The sequence below is a fragment of the Hemiscyllium ocellatum genome, chromosome 22 (assembly GCF_020745735.1).
Source record: "Hemiscyllium ocellatum isolate sHemOce1 chromosome 22, sHemOce1.pat.X.cur, whole genome shotgun sequence".
NCBI lineage: Eukaryota > Metazoa > Chordata > Chondrichthyes > Orectolobiformes > Hemiscylliidae > Hemiscyllium > Hemiscyllium ocellatum.
This window is the reverse complement of record NC_083422.1, coordinates 49,221,853-49,241,436: the sequence shown is the minus strand read 5'-3', so window position 1 is coordinate 49,241,436 and position 19,584 is coordinate 49,221,853. Positions and strand designations below refer to the sequence as shown.

The 19,584-nt window shown below is 44.2% G+C and overlaps 2 protein-coding genes across 3 annotated transcripts in view; one reads left to right on the top strand and one right to left on the bottom strand.

Annotated features, from left to right (window-relative positions):
- armh3 (armadillo like helical domain containing 3) overlaps window positions 1–11,649 on the bottom strand; it is a 153,622-nt gene extending 141,973 nt beyond the window's left edge. For both annotated transcript variants that reach the window (XM_060842198.1, XM_060842199.1), the window contains exons 1-2: window positions 11,561–11,649; window positions 1,208–1,319 (exon numbers count right to left, since the gene is read on the bottom strand). In XM_060842198.1, coding sequence (XP_060698181.1) covers window positions 1,208–1,309 — 102 coding nt within the window. In that variant the 5' untranslated portion in view covers window positions 1,310–1,319; window positions 11,561–11,649. The remainder of the gene's footprint in view (window positions 1–1,207; window positions 1,320–11,560) is intronic.
- Window positions 11,650–15,543: 3,894 nt separating this feature from the next.
- On the top strand, window positions 15,544–18,741 carry LOC132826514 (BLOC-2 complex member HPS6). Its single transcript, XM_060842476.1, has one exon. It carries the CDS (start codon window positions 15,655–15,657, stop codon window positions 18,214–18,216), a length of 2,562 nt encoding a protein of 853 aa, XP_060698459.1. The 5' UTR covers window positions 15,544–15,654; the 3' UTR covers window positions 18,217–18,741.
- The last annotated feature ends 843 nt before the right edge of the window (window positions 18,742–19,584 follow it).

Genomic DNA, 19,584 nt, shown 5'->3' with positions numbered 1-19,584 from the left:
GAATCGCAGGTACATAGGATAGTGAAGAAGGCGTTTGGTATGCTTTCCTTTATTGGTCAGAGTATTGAGTACAGGAGTTGGGAGGTCAGGTTACAGCTGTACAGGACATTGGTTAGGCCACTGTTGGAATATTGCGTGCAATTCTGGTCTCCTTCCTATCGGAAAGATGTTGTGAAACTTGAAAGGGTTCAGAAAAGATTTACAAGGATGCTGCCAGGGTTGGTGGATTTGAGCTATAGAGAGAGGCTGAACAGGCTGGGGCTGTTTTTCCTGGAGCGTCAGAAGCTGAGAGGTGACCTTATAGAGGTTTACAAAATTATGAGGGGCATGGATAGGGTAAATAGACAAAGTCTTTTCCCTGGGGTTGGGGAGTCCAGAAATAGAGGACATAGGTTTAGGGTGAGAGGGGAAAGATAAAAAAAAGACCCAAGGGGCAACTTTTTCACACAGAGGGTGGTACGTGTATGGAATGAGCTGCCAGAGGGTGTGATGGAGTCTGGTACAATTGCAACATTTAAAAGGCATTTGGATGGGTATATGAATAGGAAGGGTTTGGAGGGATATGGGCTGGGTGCTGGCAGGTGGAACTAGATTGGGTTGGGATATCTGGTCGGCATGGACCAAAGGGTCTGTTTCCATGCTGTACATCTCTATGACTCTAATTGAAGCACAATGTCCCTTAAAACGTGGGCTTCAGAATTTGTAATGAAGGTAGGTGAAGGAAAGACTTTAAATAAAGCCTGCATTCATATTGTGCAAAGTGCTCCAATGTTATCTTACCAACTCTAACTATAAGCTCACTATAACGCTCTCACAAATCCATAACCAAGGGTACTTCAGCAGAGTGAAAATGGATCTTTCCCAGGTTGGTTACATAATCTATAATAAAAATGGAAAAATTTGCACCATTAAAAACTAATGTTTAAAACAACACCAAATCAAAGGGAAAGGCTAGAGCAGAACAAACTGATTTGTTCTCACAGACAGCTGGCACAAACACAAAGGACTGAATGGCCTCCTTCTGCACTGTAACCATTCCACTCTATAATCTCAGTCTCACTAGATATGAACTTTCCTTTCGACAGCATTGCATGCAAATCTGTCCAATCAAATTAACAATTTCTCCAAAGGTACATGACTAGCAATCAGCCCAACCCAACTTCAAAACAACACACAGCGTGAACGGCAATCAATTTACAGCACACACCTTGAAAATTTCATCGTACATCAAAACCACTTTCTCTTTCAAGGGTTTCTTGGTGGACGATGCTTTGCGGAGAAGGCCTCCCTTTTTTTCTACTTGTGCCATTGCACGGCTTCTGTAACAAAAGATGTTGACCATTAGGAAACAGGCACCACACACCATTGTCACTCAAATTATTACAGTTCATTCTTATCTTTTCATCAAGCAGAGACCACACTTAACACCACTCTGCATTCATATTGTGTAATGCACTTCAATGTTATCTTACCAACTTGAACTATAATCTCACTATAATGTTCTCACAATTGTCATACAGATCTATAACCAAGGGTACTTCAGCAGCATGTCATAAGTGCAAATGGCTCTTTCCCAAATTGGTTACATAATCTATAATTATATGTCTGAGTATACTTTCTGCAGATTAAATTGAAAGAACATGAAGGTTTACAAGAGGTCCACTCGACTTCACTGAAATGTGAGCAATAATGATGATGTGGAATTTGCTATTTAGGAACTGTATTCCTCGTATGCATTGATATAAGCTTAAAGTGGTCTAAAACCAGCCTTACACATTGGCTTGATATTTTGATTAATCAGGAACAATGCTTCTGATCCCCTGCAATCCTTTCCCCTTACTGTGTAAATAACTGCCTGCTCAATCTCATGTTGTATATAATGTCACACCAGATTTGCAGTGAGGTGTAATGAAGGGTGTAACACTTTGATATTTAAAATGTGCTCTGGGCAACATGTGTCATACAACATTACAAACCACTTTCTCAATTTATTTGTCATGTCACTAGCCAGTCACTAGCGCAATCATTTCTTTGTATGGACCAAGTGATTTTTACCCTGTTCAATTTAAAATTAATTATTAGTCCAGGCTGCCCCAAATCAAACACCAGGTTCCTTGCAATGCAACTGGCCACATTTCCTATGTCCTGTTTAAAGAAATTTAGGTTCCATATTCAAGTTTGAAATTCTGATCACCAGAGGTTGTTAGCACATACAGATCAGGGTAAAATTGACCCTGGCCAAGACACACAGTACAGGTACATCACCACTACCTTCCTGCCAAGAGTCATGAGTTAAATTCATCATGCACAGGGCAGGACATTGTGATGCCGAGAGGTTAAACATTGATGTCAGAAAGTTGAAAATAAAATTGTGTTTGCATTTATACAATTCCTCAAAGCGAGTTATAGTCATTAATTCACAGTTACTTTCACAAAAGAGACAACAACCCCAACTTTCGAAAAGGGGAAACAAATGAATAATGTTCAATCCATAGGTAACAGCTTTCTGAGTGACTTCCATTATCATTACCTCCACTCTCCGATTATATAGCAGAAGACTGGATGGCTGGTTTGTAATGCAGTGACACCAACAGCGTGGGTTCAATTTCTGCACCAGCTGAGATTACCATGGGGGACTCACCTTCTCAACAACTCCCGTCACCTTAGGGGTGATGACCCTCAAGTTAAAACACACCAGTTGTCTCTCTCATTCGAGGTAGCAGCCATATAGCTCTATATTTTGTATTTATCCAGATTTATTTTAAAGGACACGATAAAATACGTACTCATCACCGTATCACACAGTATATTCTAAATCCTGCATAAAAGGTTTCCCCGAGATCCCCACCTACTTCAAGAAGACCACCATCATCGTGGTACCAAACAAATCTCATGCAGCATGCCTCACGATTACCACCCAGTGGCTCTGACCTCCATAATTATGAAGTGCTTTGCGAGGTTCGTCACGGTTCATATCAAATTGAACCTCTCAGCCTGCCCCGATCCCTTACAATTCGCCTATCGTCACAACAGATCCATGGCAGACGCCATCTCCCTGGCCATCCATCCTAGGACAAGCCAAACAGAGACACGCATGCAAATTCCTAGAAGCATGACATTCCAACCAGAACTCTATCAACAAACACATTGACTTGGATCCTATTTACCACCTCCTGAGAAAAAGAACCGGAAATGACATCACCATAGGAACTGACATCACCAACCCAAGGAAACTTAATCATAAATAGAAAGTGAGCCATACCACCAATGCTTCATCTGGAGGCTCACTGATGATATTATCTAGTGTGGTGACAAAACGTCTGAAAATGAACCTTCCAGTTCAGTGAGCAAACCTACATCCTATATGGATAACAAGAATACCTCTGTTATCAAAGGCATCAAACAGGCAGAAGTGAGTACTGCAGATGCTGGAGATTAGAGTCAAGGTTAAAGTGGCGCTGGAAAAGCACAGCAGCATCCGAGGAGCAGGAAAATCAATGTTTCCTGCAAAAAGCCCTTCATCAGGAATGAGACTGGGAGTCTCAGGGGTGAAGATCTAAATAGGAGGGGGGTGGGGCTGGGGAGAAGGTAGCTGGCAGTGCAATAGGTGATAGGTTGGAGAGGAGGATGGGAAGGAAGATTGACAGGTGGCACAGGTCATGAGGGCGGTGCTGAGTTTGAAAGTTGGAACTAGGGTAAGGTGGGTGGAGGGAAATGTGGAAACTGGTGAAGTCAGCATTGATGCTATGGCGTTGAAGGGTCCCAAGGCAGAAGAGGAGGCATTCTTCCTCCATGTGTCGGGTGATGAGGGAGTGGTGGTGGAGGAGGCCCAGGACCAGCATGTCCTCGGCAGAGTGAGAGGGGAAGTTGAAATGTTCGGCCATGGGGTGGTGGGGTTGGTTGGTGCGGGTGTCACGGAGATGTTCTCTGAAGCACTCTGCGCGAAGGCGTCCGGTCTCCTCAATGTAGAGGAGACCACATCGGGAGCAATGGATACAATAAATGACATGTGAAAGGCAGGTGAAACTTTGATGGATGTGGAAGGCTCCTTTGGGGCCTTGGATGAAGGTGAAAGGGAGAGGTCTGGGCGTAGGTTGTGCAATTCCTGCGAGAGGGTAGGGTGGGTTGTTGAGGGGGCGTGGACTTGACCAGGTAGTCACGGAGGGAACAGTCTTTGCGATAAAGGACAGAATCCCCCCCCGGTCCTCACCTTCCACCCCGCCAACCTCTGCACAATTCACATCATCCACTGACATTTCCACCACCTCCAAACGGACCCCACCACCAGGGATATATTTTCCTCCCCGCCACATCTGCTTTCCACAAAGACCATTCCCTCCACGACTACTAGGGAGACCAGACACCTTCTTGCAGAGCGCTTCAGAGAACATCATCCGCCCCAACCCCCATCCTATTTATTTCTCCACCGCCAAGGCTCCCAGCTTCATTCCTGATGAAGAGCTTTTGCCCAAAATGTCGATTTTCCTGCTCCTCAGATGCTGCCTGACCTGCTGTACCAGGGGGTTGCAGAGGGTGTGGTCTTTCCGGAACGCTGATACAGGAGGGGAGGGAAATATATTCTTGGTGGTGGGATCTGTTTGGAGGAGGCGGAAATGATGAAGGATGATATGATATATTTGGAGTTGGTGGGGTGGTAGGTGAGGACCAGTGGGGTTCTGTCCTGGTGGCGATTGGAGGGATCAGTATTGGGACCACAATTATTCACAATTTATGTAGATGATTCGGAGTTGGGGACCACTTGTAGTGTGGCAAAGATTGCAGATGACCCTGAGATGAGTGGCAAAGCAAAGTGCGCAGAGGAACATGGATACTTTAAGTGAGTGGGCAAAGGTCTGGTAGTTGGAATACGATGTTAACAAATATGAAGTCATCCATTTTGGTAGGAGTAACAGTAAAAAGGACTTGAATGGTAAAAAGTTGCAGCATGCTGCTGTGCAGAGGGACTTAGGTGTCCTTGTGCATGAATTGCAGAAGGTTGGTCTGCAGATACAACAGGTAATTAGGAAGGCAAATGAAATTTTGTCCTTCAGTGCTAAAGGGATTGAGTTTAAAAGCAGGGAGGTTACGTTGCAGCTGTCTAGGGTGCTGCTGAGGCCACACCTGGAGTATCGCGTGCAGTTTCGGTCTCCTTTCTGGAGAAAGGATGTACTGGCACTAGAGTGGGTGCAGAGGAGGTTCATTAGGTTGATTCCACAGTTGAGGGGTTTGGCTTTTAAGGAGAGGCTGAGTAGACTGGGATTACAATCATTGGAATTTAGAAGAATGAGAGAGATCTTATAGAAACATATAAAATTATGAAGAGAATAGATAAGATAGACTAAGGGAGGATGTTTCCACTGGCAGGTGAAACTAGGACAAAAAAGCATAAACTCAAAATTACGGGGATCAGATTTGAGACTGAATTGAAAAAGAACTTCTTCACCCAGAGGGTTGTGAATCTATGGAACCCCCTGCCCAGTGAAGCAGTTGACACTACTTCAGTAAATATTTTTAAAGATAAGGTAGATATTTTTTGAACAATAAAGGAATTAAGGGTTATGGTGAGAAGGTGGGTAAGTGGAGCTGAGGTTACGAAAATATCAGCCATGAACTTATTGATGGCAGAGCAGGCTCGAAGGGCCAGATGGCCTACTGAGTTCTTATGTTCTTATCTGTCTGTACTGTATGCAAAACAAAACTTTTCACTGTACCTAGGTACACACAACAATAATAAATCAAATCAAAAATCAATTATTGTGTTATCTTAGCTTCTTCTGGTGATCAGCTTGAATGTGTGCACGTGTTCAGCCCCGCCTTCAGCCACTGACAATACTTATTTTAAACATTTACTTTTCATGATTTTGCACATCTCTATCCAAATTCCTTTTTTTAACCTTCTCTTGAACTATGCTCTGTTAGTGTCTTATAGTTACAGTATTTCTGTGGTTAGTCCAGCTGGTTACTACAAAGTTTAAGGAAACTCTCCTAGGGATTTTAACATCAATCTAACAGCAATCCAAGAGTCAGGCTTTTCCTTCAAGCCGGGGAGAATGGTTAAAAAGGAGTATTTATCAGTAAATCTCTTAAAAGATGTTGGCATAATTTAATGTCCTGTTGATTCTGAATGTAGTAGTATGCTCTCAAAATTATATTAAGTGATAAATGATAATAACCCATCTCTATAAGCCATGTCACATATCTCAGCATGAGACAGCAATTACAAACGTCAGGGTCATCCGTAGCTGAAATCAATTACATTATTGATTAAATGCACAGTGAAGAGATTCACAGAAAGGCGGGTAGCTTTAATCGGTTACAGAGTTTCTTCAGTTAAAAGGCTGCCCTCAAATCACAGGCAGTCTATCTGGAACATGGGTTTAAACCCAGAATAGACAAATGAATCAAAGTATCCTCATCTTCTACAGTATTATACCAGGGATTCAGCATTTTAATGCACCATACAAATTTGTTCCTAACGGACAGCTTTACAAAGCATTCTCCATGGGTCAGCTAGCAAAGGAAACTGAATCCTGCCCCAAAACGTGCTATAAGGATGGGCTCAAGGCTGGGTACTCATCACATTATATCTAACACCAATTGTAAAGAGAGCTTTAGTCTGTACCTAATGGAGACTGGAGAAAGTTTGACATTAAGCAACTTCTAAACTCTCCAGACTGAAATGTTCTTCGTATTACTGAATACAAGATTCACCAATTTAAAAAAAAGATATCCGGGAGACAGAAGAAATGGCTCGCTACGCGGCTTCAACTCATCATTAATCCCTCAACTCTAGACAGTAAGTTCTCTCCAGGCAGGTGTCTCATAATCCAAACCCTTTTAAGAGGTGTAGCTGCTGGTGCCCTTCTCACTTATCTAACCTTCTCCAGCCTTACAACTTTCAGAGATGTCTATGCTCATCCAGTTCAAGCCTCCTGCACATCCCTGTCTTCCTCATGGTAACTTTCCATGCCCAATGCTCCAAACTTCCCTCAATAAACCTCACCACTCTCTTAACGCCTGCCTCTTAACAGTACTGTTGGGAGGGAACCAAATGTCTGGTTATGTTCCTACACCAAAATGACTGCAGTGGTTCAAGACAGCAGCTCTCCACTATCTTCTCCATGGCAATTATGAAGGGACAATAAATACCAGACTAGCCATTGATGCCCACATCCCATCAAAGCAGAAAAAAAACTAACCAATTTGTCAGAATCTTGTGCTCTTCCATCAGCAACTTTTCCCTTTCACGTATTTATCCACATTTCTGTGCAATCTAGAACACAACAACTTGTTGTGTAAAAGAAATCCTCCTCTCCCCACTGAGCCATTTACTAATTAACTTCAATCTATGTTCTCCAGTTGCTGACCCTTCTCTCACTGAAAACACTGTTTCTCCTTCTCTACTTAAACACCCTACTCTCTCAGGTTCTGCTTCCAACTGCAAACATTGTATCTGACCAGCATACTCATTCTTCGGCTATGAATCATAAAGGAGTGTTTCATGGAACTATGGCCACAGGCAACATCATGTAACAGGTACTTATTTACAGATGATGAATTTATCAAGCGTTCCTCTCAGTCACTGTGGCATCAGGATAGTCCTATCCTGAACTGGCCAATTTTGCACAGCTGGAACTGGCTGGGCTATACTCTCGTAACAACCTTTTAGTTTCAGGAACTACGAAACTAAGGAGCTTAAATTATCACCACAAATAAGGATCAAAGGAGGGAACGGAATGAAGACAGCACAGTGATAATAATGGGATTACATGTGCCATTCACTCACTGCTGCTGGTCATGCAGTGGGAGCATAGTTGGGAAGTACACTGTGACACCAGGAGAAGGAATATGAAACAATTATCCTCCAACTTACCACACAGTCAGACAAGCAAAGAGATGCATTTATATGGCCTCTTTCACAAACTCAGGACATTCTAAAATGCTTCATAGAAATGATGTACTTCTGATGTAACACTTGTAGTGTAGGAAAAGCCAGAGCCAATTGGCCCACAGTACGCTGTACTGCAAGGTGATAACAACAGATCAACTGTTTTCTATGATGATTACAGGGTGGAAAAATAATGCTAGGACACGAGGGAGAATTCAATTACTCTTCTTCCATTCAAACCATAGGATCTGTCACATTCCGAGAATGCAGACGGCTGGGGTGTGTTACATTTGTTTTCTGAGAGGCCTCAGGATGTCCTTGAAGTATTTGTTCTGTCCTCCTGGTGACACCAAAATTGGAGGTGTAGTGGACAGCGAAGAAAGTTACCTCAGATTATAACAGGATCTTGATCAGATGGGCCAATGGGCTGAGAAGTGGCAGATGGAATTTAATTTAGATAAACAGGAGATGCTGCATTTTGGGAAAGCAAATCTTAGCAGGACGTATCCACTTAATGGTAAGGTCCTAGGGAGTGTTGCTGAACAGAGACCTTGGAGTGCAGGTTCATAGTTCCTTCAAAGTGGAGTCACAGGTAGATAGGATAGTGAAGAAGGTGTTTGGTTTGCTTTCCTTTATTACCAGAGTTTGAATACAGGAGTTGGGAGGTAATGCTGCTGCTGTACAGGACACTGATTAGGCCACTGTTGGAATACTGCATGCAATTTTGGTCTCCTTCCTATCGGAAAGATATTGTGAAACTTGAAAAGACTTACAAGGATGTTACCAAGGTTGGAGGATTTGAGCTATAGGGAGAGGTTGAATAGGCTAGGGCTGTTTTCCCTGGAGCATCGGAGGCTGAGGGGTGACCTTATAGAGCTTTATAAAATCATGAGGGGCATGGATAGGATAAACAGACAGAGTCTCTCCCCTGGGTAGTGGAGTCCAGAACTAGAGGGCATAGGTTCAGGGTGAGAGGAGAAAGATATAAAAGAGGCCTAAGGGGCAACCTTTTCATGCAGAGGGTGGCATGTGTATGGAATGAGCTGCCACAAGAAGTAGTGGAGGCTGTGCAATTGCAACATTTAAGAGGCATTTGGATGGGTAAATGAATAGGAAGGGTTTGGAGGGATATGGGCCAGGTGCTGGCAGGTGGGACTAGATTGGGTTGGGATATCTGGTCAGCATGGACGGGTTGGACCGAAGGTTCTGTTTCCATGCTGTACATCTCTGTGACTGCCAACCATAACAAATAGAGTGCGGTGAGGTCATTTTAGGAGTCTTGTGTAAGGCCTGTAGATAATGTGACCCACCCAACACAGCTAATCGGAGTATTAAGACACAGGTTGTGCTTATTTTTAGCACCGAGCTTGCTACTGCAGAGATTTCACTGATGATTTTTCTCCTCTAATTTGCAGACTCCAACTGGCACCTGAGGTAACACTGTTGCCTTGTTCCATGAGTCTGATGCCAAATTTGAGGTATTTATCATTAACTACATGATTCCTTAGATGACCAAAGGCTGCAATGGCACACTGAAGATGATCTGGATATCATGGTCAGTATCTAAAGGATGCTCCCAACGTATGAGAAACATTCAGAGTTGCCCAGTGGCTCATCTGTTGTGGAGAGGAGCAGGCTGGTGGAGAACCATGATTTTCTGGATGTTTAGTCCAAAGACAGCTGCTCTCAAACCTCAACATTCAGCTCTTATGCACAATTTGCATTATGTCACATGATTTTGATAGAACCAGTACTTGTCAGTCATGGCTCAGTGGGTCGTCCTCTCGCCTCCTGAATCACAAGGCTCCAACTTCAATTCTCACTCCAGGGCTTAAGCAACAAAATTATAACTGACACTCCAGTGCATAACGAGAGAGCACGGAATTGTCAGAGGTTCCATCATTTCAACAAACAATACACAACGGCTCTGTCTGTCTGCTTGTGTAGATAGAATAAATCCACTTTCTGCATTTCAAACAAGAGCTGGGGGAGATCCCCCCTCTTGCTCTGGTCAATTTTTACCCCTCAAAATAATATAATGCTGAATCACATTATCTGATCATTATCACATAGGTGTCTGAGGGAGCTCATTGTGAACAAATTGACTGCTGCGTTTCCTACACTACAATATTAATGTATAGTACTTCAAATGTTTTCATTAAAAACATGTGCCAAGTGGTCATGAGAGACCAAATCTTTCATTTTCTATTTTGAACTGATTTGTTCCAATAATATGATTTAACTGTTCCAAATACTCTCTGCAGTAAGGCATATAAAGGACCAAGATCAAGGGAGAACAGATGAGGATCAGTCATTTATGATTTCCACTTCTGATAATTAAGTAGTGACAATGGCTCTTGAGAAATTTTCTAACGTAGAGGAAAGAGACAAATTGACATAGTATGGCATCAAGGAGCCTTCTTAAAATTAAAATCAATATGAACACAAAGGAAGCTGGTTGCTGTTGTTGGAGGTCTATCATCTCTGCATAGGTACCTCAGGGTAGCGCCTCAGCCCAATCCTCTTCAGTTGTTTCCTCAAGACCTCTCCTCCATCAGAAGGTCAAATGTAGAGGTGTTCTCTGATAACTGGTCAAGACTCAGCACCATTCATGACTGCTCAGATACTGGATAACATCCAAGTTTGGTCTAATTGGTAAATAACTTGGGTGGCACACAGCACCAGTCAATGACAATCTCCAAAAGGACATCCAACCATTGCCCCTTGATGTTCTATGGCAGTATCACTGATGAATCCCCAAGTGTCAGAATCCTTGGAATGATCAGAAACAGAACTGGATCAAGCCATAGAAATACAATGGCAATGAGACCAGGTGAATTCTACAGCAAGTAACACACCTCCTGAATTCCCAGACTGTTACACAATCTACAAGGCACAACTCAGGAACATAAAGTTGGTTGAATGGATGCACCTTCAACAACATGAAGCTCCATCCCTGCACTACATGGACTGCAGCAGACTAAAGACGCAGCTCACCACTACCTTTCCCATGGCAATTAGGGATCAGTAACAATTACTAGCCCAGCCAGCGATGCCCAAATAAGTATGAATGAATTTAAGACAGCTAAGTCAGACAAGATCCATGGGTGTAAGGATACCAACCTAAGCACTGTCATGGCTGACAGCTACATCTGTGCATCTGTAATATGTTCACAACATCACACATTATGCCAAAATTGTAGGACTAATTTCCACTTGGAAGCAATGGCTGAAGTTCTACACAAAGATGGTTGAGTGAGAGGTGATCCACAGGAAACCAGTTTGAGGTAATGCACTGCAGATTCCCTCGCTCATTCCCACTGTGACATTCAGAAATGGTGAAGCTGGTTTCAAAGTTTGATTTACAGTTGGACATTCGGGATAAAACCACATGATGCTCGAAGCTGGAACCTATTTTATTCGCATCTACAGGTAGATTTCACTAAAACTTTTATGCAGATTATAACTATTTCAGTAAAATGTTTTCACAAGTAGGTGTGTTGAAGCACTGTCATTGTTTGCTCTCATTGCAAAATGCGGCCTGCTGATCCAAATCTCTTGCCCTTTACTGCTCACCCTGACCCCTCTCTACCGCAGAAGCCCGGCTGAGGGCCTGATCGTACTCCCACAGTGGAAATGGGAAACAGCTCCTCAGACCCTGAAAACTCTTACCTGTCACACCCATTCCAGTCACCAAACCGACCTCCACACGCACACTGCCATTCTCAGCCCCTACCACTCCTACAGGATTGGTCCTCCAGCCGCTATCCTCCAGTATCCCACAATGCCTAGCAAGGCACTCCTCCAGTGTCGGTCTGCCAGTATCCCACAATCCTTCAGCAGCCGGTTGTCCTGTGTGGTATATTCTCGAGCCTCTTCCGTCGTTAGTCTCAACAACATCGTAAATTAACTGCTCAGCGAGTCTGTTAATATCCAACGGCCTCACACTTCAGCTAATAAATGGATTTCTGAATACGATCTGTATAGATTAATCGAATCTGGGATGCTGGTAGGGAGGACTTATTGAGGCAGAATCCTTCAGTGGACTTTTTGTTCTTTTGTGGATGTTTTGATTTGTATTGAAATGAACCTGTTCATCAGTTTTTTTTTATTTTTCGTTGCTGGCAGAGCTTAGCAACCAGAAATACGGGGATGTAGTTGAGTAGGTGAAGGGTCATAAACAGAAATTGCTGGAAAATTCAGCATAGGTGAAGGATCATGTTGGCAGCCAGAGCCCAGACTCGTCAATCTAATCAAAGACCAATTTCAAACAACTGCCCCATTAAAACAGCTCAGGAATAAATAACTGCAGGAGATAATTAACTACAGGGGCAACTAGGGACGGGCGGCAGATGCCGGCCCGTCTTTGATGGGAGTATTATCGTACAACATAATTGCTGCTTTATAGCATTGTTTTCCATTTGCAGGTGGTTGCTGTGGTCCCACTGATGCGGTTGACTGAGGTAGAACTATGAAGCTCCTTCTTCATAATGACATTTAAATATGACGAAGCTGGTATCAAAATTTTTAATTGGACATTCAGGATAAAACTCCTTGATTTAGGTTTTGGGTGTTAGGAGCTGGAAGCTACTTTGTACACATGTACAACTTAACCATATTAAAACTTATGCAGAGTGTAGATGTCTTATTAAAATAAATTTACATTTGATGTGTTGAAGGATTGTCATTGCTGCATTGAGTGTCTTTGCAAAAACTGTTGTATGAGAGAGGTGATCAATGATTTGTCAATGAGGTAGCTTTGTAAGGAGTGTCTTAAAGGATTTATTTAGTTAGAAGAATGGACAGTACATGGAAGTAACTGAAGGTACTGCCACTAATCTGGAAGACTCAAGACTTGTATAAGAGGAGATATCTGAGTGTGGAGGCTGCAAGAAATTATAGATGTCAGGAGAGCTAAGGCCATTGAATGACATGAAGCAAAACTGCCAGTTTAAAAGACGTTGTTGACTGGGTGCCAATATAGGCCAGTGATGATGCATGGCATTTATGTCATGAACAAATGGGCTGGTCAAAGATAGTTGGAAATAGTTTTGCTGATTGTGATATAATGTAGGCAGCATCTTAACTTTTATCAAATTGATCACTGAGGGTGCAAATCATTCTGCTTCACCCTGAAACAGTCACTGGGGAGGATGGGGTCAGTGTCTGCTAATAATCCTAAGTACCTTGTGTTGTTTTACAATGTTAAAAATAGTTATATGAAAATACTTTTTGCATTAATATCATTTGAGAAATTGTTCCATTGAATAAATTATGAACATAATTTCTGCAGAAGTAAATATTGTAGCATTGAGTTGCTGCTGAAATATTGCAGAGTCGGATATAATTGAATGAGGAAATGACCAGAAGAAATCGATATTTGGCTAAACCAGTTCTATTAAGTCATGAGTGTAGCTTTTTCTCATTTCCTGTTCATGGATGATTACTCCATAAATTGCAAGAGTTATGATTAGGAAGTGGTTGTTTGCACTCAATTTTAATTCCGCCATCACTAGTGGCTCCTAGGAATGAACTAACTCAAAGTCCTGGGGTCAGTGTAGATGCTGACAATGATTACAAAATACCTGCTCCCAAGCTGGATGTTCATTAAATTTAAAATAATTTATGGGTGGCATGATGGGTGAGTGGTCAGCACTGCTGCCTCATAACACCAGGGACCCAGGTTTGATTCCATCCTCGGGCAACTGTCTGTGTGGAATTAGTGTGTTATCCCAGTGTCTGTGTGGGTTTCCTTTGGGTGCTCTAGTTTCTTCCCACAATCCAAAAGATGTGAAGGTTAGGTGAATTGGCCAAGCTAAATCCCCCATAGTGTTCAGGGGTGTGTAAGGTGCATTAATTAGGGGTAAATGTAAAGTAGAGGGGAGTGGGTCTGGGTGGGATACTCTTCGAAGGATCAGTGTGGACTTGTTGGGCCAAATGTCCTGTTTCCACACTATTGGGATTTTATGATTCTATGAAGAATGCATGAACAATCAAATGTGCACCTCAGTTCTTTCATATGTAAATTGCAGAACATTTAAAAGTTACTTTCTGAAGTGAACCTTAACAATTGGTGTCATGTCGGCCCAGATAATGCATTTAAGGTGTGAGCTGCCCTGTGTGAGACTGTCTGTGCCACAATGGTCAGACTGATTCTAATCACAGACACTCTCTTTACACTCACACACATACACACACTCTCTCACAGACACTCATAACCCCCCCACCCCCCCCCCACAATACACATATGTTTGTATTTGCAGAATTACATTTTACTTTGCTCTAAAACTGCATGAATCCATGTAAGAATCTGTAAATCCATTTTTTTAGATTAGAATCAGTCTGACTATTGTGACACAGACAGTATCACACAGGGCAGCTCACACCTTAATACATTATCTGGGCTGACATGACACCAATTGTTAAAGTTCGCTTAAGAATGTAACTTTTAACCATTCTGCAATTTACATATGACAGAATTGAAACTAACATGTTGATTCTAAAAGATGAGAGATTTAGCAAACAATCCAGGTCTTTTTCAACATATAATTTCAGTTATTTCACATTGTAAACTTTTGCTATAAATTCTGTGTCTTACAATCTTATACTGCACAACCACGTAATGAAGGAACAATGCTCCAAAAGCTAGTGCTTCTAAATAAACCTGTTGGACTATAACCACATGTTGTGTGATTTTTAGCTTGAAGAATGAGAGATGAGCAATAAATGCTATTTTCCCACAAACTACATCTGAGATGAAATAAAAGAAATATCACCAATCATGTGTGTACAAAAAATTGATATGCTGATTACTTGTTTATTTATAATAATTGTGAATACATTCCTGTTTTCATAATAGATCTTGATTTTTTTATATATAGGCAACTAGGGAGGGGTAATAATTGCTGGCCAGCCAATGATGCCCACATCTCACAAATGAATCAATTTTTAAAAATATGCATATTGCATACTCTGTAAAGAAATATGAATAAAAGAGCAAAACATCCAAAACAGGGAGCCATCAATATAAGGCAGCCCTTAATAAATCCATTATTATGGGAATTCAAGAGAAATGTCTTTATCTAGAGAGGAGTGAACATGTGGACAACACTAGTAGTGGTTCACACGAATAGCAGAGTTGTATATAAGGGAAAGCTAGATAAATATGAAAATGAAAGGAATAAAAGGATGTGCTAACATTGTGGGCAGCAGGAGGCAAGTTGGCACAGATCCATTGAGTTGAACGGGCTACTGCTGTGCTGTCAAATGTATTAAATCTTTGTAAACATTTAGGAATGTACGCTTAATTTTTTTTTATTTGCATACTCAATACATGTATCTCAGCGTATAGAATCACATAATGGTTACAGCACTTGAAGCCATTCAAAAAGTTCGGGTTTCAAGTGATTGGGCATGTGAACCAAAAGGGAGCTCGTTTTTGGACACAGCGAGAGCTGATAATCTGGTCTGTGTTGTCTGGAAGGCATAAGGTGGAGACAGAGTTAAACGAAACTTTAAAAACACAACTAATAAATGCTCGAAAAAAATAATTGCAGTGGAAGTGGTCTCAAGAGTCAGCGCAGACAGGAGGGGCAGGTCTGAGTGGGATCATCCTGTGCTGGTGATTGGATGCAGCTTCTGACCCGGAAACTGCTCAGATCCAGAGAGAGTGAGGAGAGAGAGAAATCCGGACACTGGGGTGGGCTGAAGGACCGGGATAGAGACAGATACCGGGCACAGTCTCCGTGCCCCCTGGCCCGGGCGGGATGAGGCTCCGCCGCCTCTCCGGTCTCAGCCGCTACTCTCGGCATCAGCAACTGCGGGAGCTCCTGGGGCCGGGGCCCGGGCCGAGTTGTCGGGAGGAGTCTCAGGCTCAGCCCCGTGCCCGGCTCCGCTGTTGCTCCCGCCGCCGCCTCTTCCTCCACCTGCCCCGGGACAACCGGCTGCTGAGCTTCGAGCCGAGCCCGGCCAGAGGCCCGGCTCCCAGCCCCCTGGACAGGAGCTTCCCGGGGGCCGAGCAGCTACTGGAGGTGCTGGAGCTGGAGAGGCAGGGCCCGGGGAGCGGGGACCCGGAGAGACCGGGCAGCAGCTCTTCCTCCTCCGCCGCCCTCATCACCCAACACGGCCGGGCTGAGTTCTGGAGCTGCCGGGAGGCCGAGGGCTGGCAGCTGCTGCAGGCCGCCGACCTCTGCTCCGGTCCCCGGGCTCGGCTGCTGTCGGCCGCCTGGGATGGTCACTCCATCAGCTGGTGCGAGGAGAGGCCTGGGCCCTCCGCACCCCCTCAGCACTGCATCTGCAGCCGGAGCCTGGGCCCGGGCCCCGGCCTCACCCTGGGGCCTGTCCGCACCCTCATGCACAACAACCCGGCTTACAGGTTGCATGCGGCCGGCGAGGTCATCTACCTGCTCCCCAGCAACTGCCCCACCCCTAGCAACAGTTCCATCCCTAGCAACAGCCCTAGCAACTGCCCCATCCCTGGCAATAGCCCTAGCAACTGCCCCATCCCTGGCAACAGCCCCATGCACAACCTGGTCAAGTTCATCCTGATCTGGAGCCCCCAGGAAGATACCTTGACCGTCACCAGCCTGGCCAGAGGACCCCTCAGCACCAGGAGGCTGCTCCACGAGGACTACGATTTCACAAGGCTTGTGGCGGATGTCGCCGGCATCTTACCTTCCCTCCCGTCGCTGGAAATCCGGGCAGTCTGCCCCTGTCCTACTGGGCTTCTACTGGCCGAGGCCAACGGAGAGGTCAGCCTGATCCAAAACGACGGGACCGCCCGGCTCCTGTGCCACCTCAGCCAGAGCCTGCCAGCTGAGGGCTCGATGCTGATGGAACTATGTGGGACCACCCTGGCCTTTACGTTGGGCAGGACACTGCAACTCATTGACACTGAGACAGGTAGGTTGGTGGAGGAGGCAACACTGGAGGTGCAGCCGCTGGGCCTCATACCCTATAGGGAAACAGGCGAGATCCAACTGCTGGCAGAGGATGGCATTTATTCCCTTGGTATTCACCCCAGTAATTCTAACATCAAGTCAGCGTTCTGTTCACGAAGCAGCCAGGGACAGGAGATGCTGGAACAGCTGGTCTTAGAAGAAGCCTGCAAGTATTACCAGAAAAGGAGTTTGAGCCGCAGCAGATTGACAGTGCAGAAACTGAAAAGTGAGGTGAAGTTCCAAGCGCCTCTCACCCTCTGCTCCATCTTGCAGAATGAATTCTATCTCAGGAAGACAGGCCACTATCACCAGCAAACCTATATCAAACTGCACAGCATCATGGCTGGGGAATTACAAAGCTATGTCAACTTGGAAGAAGCCAAGTCCTGCTTGGTAAATGGATCTGAAATTGAGGTGGCTGCTTACATTGAGGAAATAACTGAGCAGGAGATTCAGAGGCTGCTGCATTGCCAGCTTGACCGAGAAGCTCTGGTCTACTTAAATTCCATTTTCAACACATTCCCAAGGGAAGCATGGAAAGCTGTTAAACGGACACTGCACCTGCACCAGAATAATGAAGGATTCTTCTCTGCCAGAGCCACAGCTGACCTATGGAGAGTGATACTGAGCCCAGGTCTCCCACCTGACCAGTCAGTCAACACCAATGGAGCAGTTCCAGTTTTTGAACTGATCTGTCGTCTGCTGTATCAATTCCAGCCTAAATGGCTGCCAATGTTCATTGAGCTGACACAGCAGCACCTGGCCACTTTCCGTAATTATGGGGGGAACGAGAGTCTGGAGAATGTTCCCCTCTACAAGAGGGCTTTGTCAGTCATCCCATCTGCTTGCGATGGTGGGGCAGGAGATCCAACTGAAACAATCATCGAGCTCCTGCTGTGCAGCAAGAGGCCAAATGCTGTAATCCAAGCAGTTCGCCTTCTGATTGAGCGGGGAATGTGGCAAAGGGCAGTAGAGGCCACCAACAGGTTCTCCCAACAGGGGCCTCTGCTAAAGAAGGAGCTATTTGCTGCCATGCTGGTCCAGATTTCCCAGCATCGAGCTCTGGATCCTTACCTGGAGGAGATTTGGCAGCTGTGTCCTGAGGATACCACGGTCACAGATATATTGGATATCATCCTGGGATCTGTGCCCTCGAGCTGTGAATCTGGGCCATACTCTAGTGATGGTAACCAACTGACAATCGGGCTGCTGCGACCACTGCTCACTAAAGTGCTGACACGAGGTGAAGATCAGCAATGGACAGGCATGGCTGAAGGGCTAAAGACAATGGTCTTCCCTCCTCCCACACCTCCCAGGCAGAAGAATGCAATTGACCAGCCCAACCCTCTGAGCGTTGAGCCCAGCCTGGAGGCAAACAAGACATTGTGAACACTACTGTACAAGCACTGAAATACAAATGATTTGCACTTTTTGCTTGGTGTTCAAGTCAGAAATTTTCCCAATGTGCAATTTATATTATCCTGTTTAAAAATATGGAAATTTTATAATATTGCTGTACATAGAGGGTGATGCCCAATCGGGGACTGTGAGAACAGTAATCTTTATAAGCTCAATCCCTGTTGCTGATAACCTTTCTAGGATATGCTAATACAACAGGCAGACCAGAGGTGATATTTATCCCAGGGCAAAAAGTTCTGGGTGGGTAGCAGCTGCAGAAGTGATCCTGCTCTGTTCTCTGACCAAGGCACCTTTCCTTTGAAGCAGGCTTTAAGTAGTTTTGCTGGTGCTTGCTGTGGAGATTGTTTTGTTTCTGCCATATTCTCCTTGTCTTTGTTTTTGTCGGGCTAATACCTGGCTTGATTGAGAAATGGAGTTTGGAAGATAGTTAAGAAAGCACACCATTGAGTTATATATGTTTGAAACATTGTTGAAATAATGTTCAGAAATAATTAAATGAATGTCTTATTTATCTTAATTGTGTTTACTGCTGGTATTTTTGTTCTCCATTGTTTTCTCATGAGTGTTATCTTTATGTTGAGATAGACCAAGGTTGTATCGCAATGTCCTTATGGTTAACAAGGTATCTGTGGCTTTAATCATGCACAGCCAGCCATGAGGATTTCCCTGTGGCAGGGCTCGTATGATAGTAATGTGTGATCTTCACAGTGGCAGTGAGAAGTATTGTTCAGCACCACCATAACGTCTAAAGGATCTGCCCAGTGTATGCGTAAATGGCTTGAGAGGTTGAAAGCCAGGACAACAACCTCAAAGTTTTGACCTCTTCGTTTCTGTCCTCCTTGGTTGTTGTCAATATGACGTGGTGAGTAGGATAGAAGATATCAGCTGGGCAATGTCTGACAAAACAATCAGGGCTGATTGTCAGAAGGTTCTGTGAAACAGAAATTCCTTGCCTGGTTTAATTCTCTGGTGGTATCACCAGGGCTATACGTTTTACTAATTGATTTCAGGCTGCCTTGTGTGAAGCTTTATGCCAATCCTATTCCAGTCCTAGGTACAGACCTGTAATCAGAGTGCTTTACCCTCGTTGTGCAGTTCGCTGCAGATGTCGTATTCGTTGTATCTTTCACAGTATAGTCAGTTTGGCTATAACGGGGTTAGCTCCATTCTCATGCAACTCCGTGTTGTAAGAAAGCTGCTGTACATCAGCACCATTTAAACTAATGGGGCAAGTATCACTTTATATCCAAAATACACTTTAAAAGTTTGCATTTTTGAAAATGTCCCCAATTCGTCAACATGTTACAGTGAATTTGCATTAATGAAACACGCGTTATA